The sequence below is a fragment of the Pongo abelii genome, chromosome 7 (assembly GCF_028885655.2).
Source record: "Pongo abelii isolate AG06213 chromosome 7, NHGRI_mPonAbe1-v2.0_pri, whole genome shotgun sequence".
Lineage (NCBI taxonomy): Eukaryota > Metazoa > Chordata > Mammalia > Primates > Hominidae > Pongo > Pongo abelii.
Window position 1 is genome coordinate 14264403 of NC_071992.2, and position 6000 is coordinate 14270402.

The 6000-nt window shown below is 45.0% G+C and overlaps 1 protein-coding gene across 4 annotated transcripts in view; it reads left to right on the forward strand.

The window, feature by feature from the left end:
- The window catches only part of PRAG1 (PEAK1 related, kinase-activating pseudokinase 1), a 110041-nt gene extending 107884 nt beyond the window's left edge, over positions 1-2157 (forward strand). For all 4 annotated transcript variants that reach the window (XM_054561194.2, XM_054561195.2, XM_002818825.5 and 1 more), the window contains one exon: positions 626-2157. In XM_054561194.2, the coding sequence (XP_054417169.2) occupies positions 626-1744 (1119 nt within the window). In that variant the 3' untranslated portion in view covers positions 1745-2157. The remainder of the gene's footprint in view (positions 1-625) is intronic.
- The last annotated feature ends 3843 nt before the right edge of the window (positions 2158-6000 follow it).

The window sequence follows — 6000 nt, forward strand, 5'->3', positions numbered from 1 at the left end:
TTATTAGAACCGATTCTAGTGGGCATGAACTGATATCTCATTGTGCTTTTGATTTGCGCTTGCCTGATGAATAATGATGTCCAACATCTTTTCACATGCTGTGGCCATTTACAAATTTTTTTTGGTGAATTGCCTATTCATATCTCTTGCCCACGTTTTTTTTTTTTTTTTTTTTTTTTTTTCCCTCCATGCCATGATTCTGTATCCTTTTTTAATTGGGTTGTTTGTATTATTGAGTTGTAAAAGAGTGTTTTTTAATATAAATTCCAGAAACAAGTCCTTTATCAGATACATTTTGGCAGATATTTTCTCCCAGTCTATTACTTGTCTTCCCACTTTCTTAATGGTGTCTTTTGAAGCACAAAAGTTTAGAACTTTGAGGTTAAGTTTGTGATTTTTTTCTTTTGTGACCGATGCTATTGGTGTGATATTTAAGAAATCTTTGCCCAACCCAAGGCCTCAAAGATTCTGTCCCATGTTTTCTTCTAGTATGTGCATAGATTGCTCTTACCCTTAAGCCTATGTGGATAGGCTTATTGCACGTAGATACTCAAATGTTTCCACGCTCTTTGTTGGACAGAACCATGGGCCCCACTCTTGATTTCACTTCTCCTTCTCCCCACAGATCTGCAAAACCCCTGAGCCCAAAACAGTCTCCTACTGCAGCCCGTCCGTGCCCGTGCACTTTAACATCCAGCAGGACTGCGGCCACTTCGTCGCCTCGGTGCCCTCCAGCATGCTCACCTCCCCCGACGTGCCCAAGGACCCTGTGCCTGCCCTGCCCGCACACCTCCCTGCCCAGGAGCAGGACTGCGTGGTGGTCATCACCCGAGAGGTGCCACATCAGACCGCCTCCGACTTCGTGCGGGACTCGGAGGCCAGCCACCAGGCGGAGCCTGAGGCGTACGAGCGGCGCGTGTGCTTCCTGCTTCTGCAACTCTGTAACGGGCTGGAGCACCTGAAGGAGCACGGGATCATCCACCGGGACCTGTGCCTGGAGAACCTGCTGCTGGTGCACTGCACCCTCCAGGCCGCCCCCGCCCCCGCTGCCGCCGCGCCTCCCTGCTCCTCTGCCGCCACGCCCGCTGGTGGTACTCTCAGCCCCGCAGCCGGCCCCGCCTCCCAGGAAGGGCCCCGGGAGAAGCAGCTGCCCCGGCTCATCATCAGCAACTTTTTGAAGGCCAAGCAGAAGCCGGGCGGCACCCCAAACCTGCAACAGAAGAAGAGCCAGGCCCGGCTGGCCCCCGAGATCGTGTCTGCCTCCCAGTACCGCAAGTTCGATGAGTTCCAGACAGGCATCCTCATCTACGAGCTGCTGCACCAACCCAACCCGTTCGAGGTGCGCGCCCAGCTGCGGGAGCGGGACTACCGGCAGGAGGACCTGCCGCCGCTGCCCGCGCTATCCCTCTACTCACCCGGCCTGCAGCAGCTGGCACATCTGCTGCTGGAGGCCGACCCCATCAAGCGTATCCGCATCGGCGAGGCCAAGCGCGTGCTGCAGTGCCTGCTGTGGGGGCCTCGGCGCGAGCTGGTGCAGCAGCCGGGCACCTCGGAGGAGGCGCTGTGCGGCACGCTGCACAACTGGATCGACATGAAGCGGGCCCTGATGATGATGAAGTTTGCAGAGAAGGCGGTGGATCGCAAGCGGGGCGTGGAGCTGGAGGACTGGCTTTGCTGCCAGTACCTGGCGTCTGCGGAGCCCGGGGCCCTCTTACAGTCGCTGAAGCTCCTGCAGCTTTTGTGAGCCAAGCCCCAGCCTGCACTGTCGCTGCCCCTTCCCTGCCTAACCCTTTCCTGTCTTGCCTTGGAGGCGCCCATGTCTCCCTGGGAAATGGTACAGATGACTGGTATACCTGGATGTAAAATATATAAATATATATATAGAAAATACATATACCATATATAAATATGAAAGACTAAGGATGCCGTTGCCCGCTCACACTGGTTTCCTCTCTGCACCAAGTCCTCCCTGTTTTCTTCTGTAATTATATACATTTCTAGTTCCATGCAACGTCCTGAGGACAGTTCTGTGAACAGAATGCAGCCTGGACACTGGCCTCAATACCTTGTTTAGGATTTCTTCACCCTTTTGTCAAATTGTTATTTAAAGAAAAAAAAAAAGAAGAAGAAAATTCCATTAAATTTTTTTTTGGTTGAGTCATGAGCAAAGCTCTTTATCCTTAAGTGCCTGAGTGCATTAATATGTTTGGTGGGTCAAACGGACCTGTCTTTGGTCTTACGCTTTTCAGGAGATAGAGCAGCAGTCTACAAAGGACCAGGCAAGTAGGTACCAATTAATCTTCCCTGTTTCTCTTCCCACCTGGCAGCCTCCTGGAAAGAATCCAGACACAGCCGCTATGATCCCAGTGGTTTGGAATTCAAACCCATTTCCAGTTTGCTAAAGCTGGTTGTCATTTGTATCATTCAGAGACGTGCCTGAAAACAGAGTCCACCCCAGATGGCTCAGATGAAAAGACCTTAAGGGGACCACTTAGCTAGGTGTGATCAGGGTTATGAGAACAAAGGGTGACAAGGCCAAAAGCAAGGGCCAGAACAGCAGGACAGGGGAACATACAGGAGGTATTTGCACTGAGATCTCTACAGCCGGAGATGGGAGTCTCTGTTTCCCATCTGTCATCTCCAACCTAATAGGATGCCAGACAGCAAGGGACCTTGGGTGATGCAGTCTGAAGGATCAGCCTCCCGGGACAGGGAGGAGGTAGAGAATGCATGAGACGCCAGGTGGCAAACGGCCCACTCTTCCTACCATACTAGATACTGGCAGGGCAAGAATAGAATTCAGGTGTTTCACCTCCCAGGCCAGTACTCCCTCTGCTGTTCGAGCCTCCTTCAAGTCTCCTTTTCTAAAACCTCATTTAACACGTCTATTGGCACCTACAACTTATTGTAGTCAATATTTGTTACTATGCCTTTAAAAGCACACAAAGAAAATTAGGAGGCATCAGATCTTTCCTTCTCAGAACTAGACACACGCACAAAAGTCAAAAATTACCTATTTGAAGAGAAATAGCCCCAAGACTCTTGTATTTTTACCTAACGGGTAATCTTCCAACTACAGAACTAATTAATTTCTAAAACCTTGTTAATAACTCCGGACAAATTAAAACAAATACAAAGATCTGAATGGATGTATTAGAAACCTGGGGATGCGCTTAGCAGGAAGGATAGGGAACTCTCCCAGGTTCTCTTCTGCATATTAATTTCAATCCTTTTGTGAGTTCCACCTTCCAGCCCCTGACTACATGTAAACACATTCATCTTTCCATGCATCGGTGGTGAGGACAGCACCTGGGGCGCATTTGTAATTTCAATTGTTTCCTGAGCATTGAGGAAAGAACTGAACCAAAACCAGCTCCCAACCCATTTGTACAAGAGAAAGAGTCTACAAACATGGAAATCATATTTCTCCCCAGGACCTATCTGTTTCAGTGGGGGTGGGGGGGGGGCATTATTTGCCAGTTCTTTCTTTGTTTCTCAGAATTTTCCAGGCAAACCTTCTGCCATCAGTTTGCTGTCTTTTGCTTTTTTGTCCTTTTTCACTTCAAGTAAATAAACAATGGAGAGGGAGGAGCAAATATTCTGCCAGAGGAATGCAGTGCCATTAGAAAATAAGGCCCAGTGTGGTGGCTCATGGCTGTAATCCCAGCACTTTGGGAGGCCAAGACAGGTCAATCATGTAAGGTCAGGAGCTTGAGACCAGCGTGGCCAACATGGAGAAACCCTGTCTCTACTAAAAATACAAAAATTAGCCAGGTGTCGTGGAGCATGCCTGTAATCCCAGCTACTCGGGAGGCTGAAGCAGGAGAATCGCTTGAACCCAGGAGGTGGAGGTTACAGTGAGCCAAGGTCATACCACTGCACTCCAGCCTGGGTAACAGAGTGAGACTCTATCAAATAAAAGAAGAAAGAAAAGAAAAGAAGAAAGAAAGAAAGAAAGAAAGAAAGAAAGAAAGAAAGAAAGAAAGAAAGAAAGAAAGAAAGAAAGAAAGAAAGAAAGAAAGAAAGAAAGAAAGAAAGAAAGAAAGAGAAAGAAAAAGGAAAAAAAGAAAGAGGAAAGAAAGAAAGAAAGGGGAGAGAAAAAGAAAGAAAGAAGGAAAGAAAGAGAAAGAGAAAGAAAGAAAGAAAGAAAGAAAGAAATGTCTTAGGAGCCACGTTTTTAATTCCTGAATTAATTGCAACTTTTTTAATGCCACCCACTTCAGAAAAAAAAATGAGGTTGTAAAAATTGTTCTAAGAACCAACATGAACCAAAAACTAAAGGATAAAGAAGAAACAATAGCAATAAATTCTGAATGAGAGGAATAAGAGCAATTAAACATAAAAGTTACTTCTGAGCTGCCCACCAACCTATAAAAAGAAAACTGGTTGCAGAATTCTTTTTTGTGTGCAATTTTAGGAAACAGTTCATCAGGAGGAAGGAATTTTTGCCCAGTGCTTGGTTCTGAAGGAAATTTATCGAGGATTCTTTGTTTGAAGACATTGAATAATGCCCCAATAGCAGTTATAAAAAGAAAAAAAAAAAGAATTTTTTGAAGATAGGTGTCATGAGCGATGCCAGGTTAAAAATAACCAGGTCCACACATGCTTGTGTCTTCCCACAATGTCAGGCTTTTATTGATGCTAATTCAGTCACAAAAGCCAGAAGTTACATGGAGTTCCCAAGGAGACAATTCTCTTAAGTACCTCCTGTTCTCTTGGTAGTCAGAGCCGCAGGCACACAGGCTTGAGCCACTCCACAAGTCAGTCAATACGGCAAACCATACATAATAGTATGCTTAATCAATATACATATGTTACAGATTAAACATTCCACAATAAACAAAGTAGCACTGAACATCAAGAGGAGGAAGAGATAGGAGAACGGGTTAAGGAACCAGTCCAGTGGGAGCAGGTCAGTCTTGCAAGAAAGAGTGTTTGAGGTGGCAGAAGCAGATGCCAAGTTCTTATCATGAGTGACTGCAAGAGAGTGTCAGTTGAGACAGCCCCGTTTCGAGCTGCTGAAGGCCTGACATTTTAAAGTCAGAGTCCTCTGGTGAGAACTGATCTTGGACAAGTGTGCTTGTTTGTGTCTTTATCTGATTGGATGCAATCTTTATCTTTTTTATTTATTAAACAAAACATCTTATCCTTGTTGGCAAAGTGCCCTCTGAAACATAAAATGAAGTCTTATTCTAAGATGGAGTTTATTATGTCAAAGGTACTCTATACAATAGGGCATTTTTTTATCGCTACCATTGGTGAAGTTTAAATATGGAGTGTTAAAACCTAGTTTCCTCAAGTTCTCTGGAAATGATTGCCACTCATTCCTCTCCATGGATTGGCCTTTTCCATAAATGATTAGTCATATGGCTATAAATATTAGATTTAGCAAACAACTTCAGTCGCACTAAATTCAGAGGTTCAATATAACTGGTTTTTTCTTACTTCAAAATACACCCAGGCTGCATGGCTTTATCTCACAGAAGACTCTAGCATGAAATCCATTATGCCCAGAAACAATAGTTTGTTCTGCAGGACTGAGGTTCAGAAACAATCAGGGACTTTTGTACGAGGACAGTTGCAGGATCTGGCAATTTAATACTCCTGTTATCAGTGAGTTCATCTCCCATTTTTCTTGGCTCTAAACTCAACTACTGGTATTTAAATCTCCAGTTATTCTTCTCTCCCACTGAGTCAAGTCACCCGCATTATGCTTTCCACATATGTAATTTTTGTTGTTTGTAAGCCATTCTCATTTTCATGCCAAGAAGTGGAATTGTTTTTCTTCTAATTTTTTTAATTGTAGGCGTTATAAAGCCTCATATCTAAATAGTTATATCCTTGCCAGAAGCCAGATAAGCGCTTTAGGGATTATTTATTTATCATAACATATGGCTCAGATCTGAAAAGACTGGTTCTGGGGAACTGTAGTTACCACTTTATATAACACTTCATGGTTTCCAAGAGCTTAGAGCTGAAAAAACTCTTTTGAGATGTACG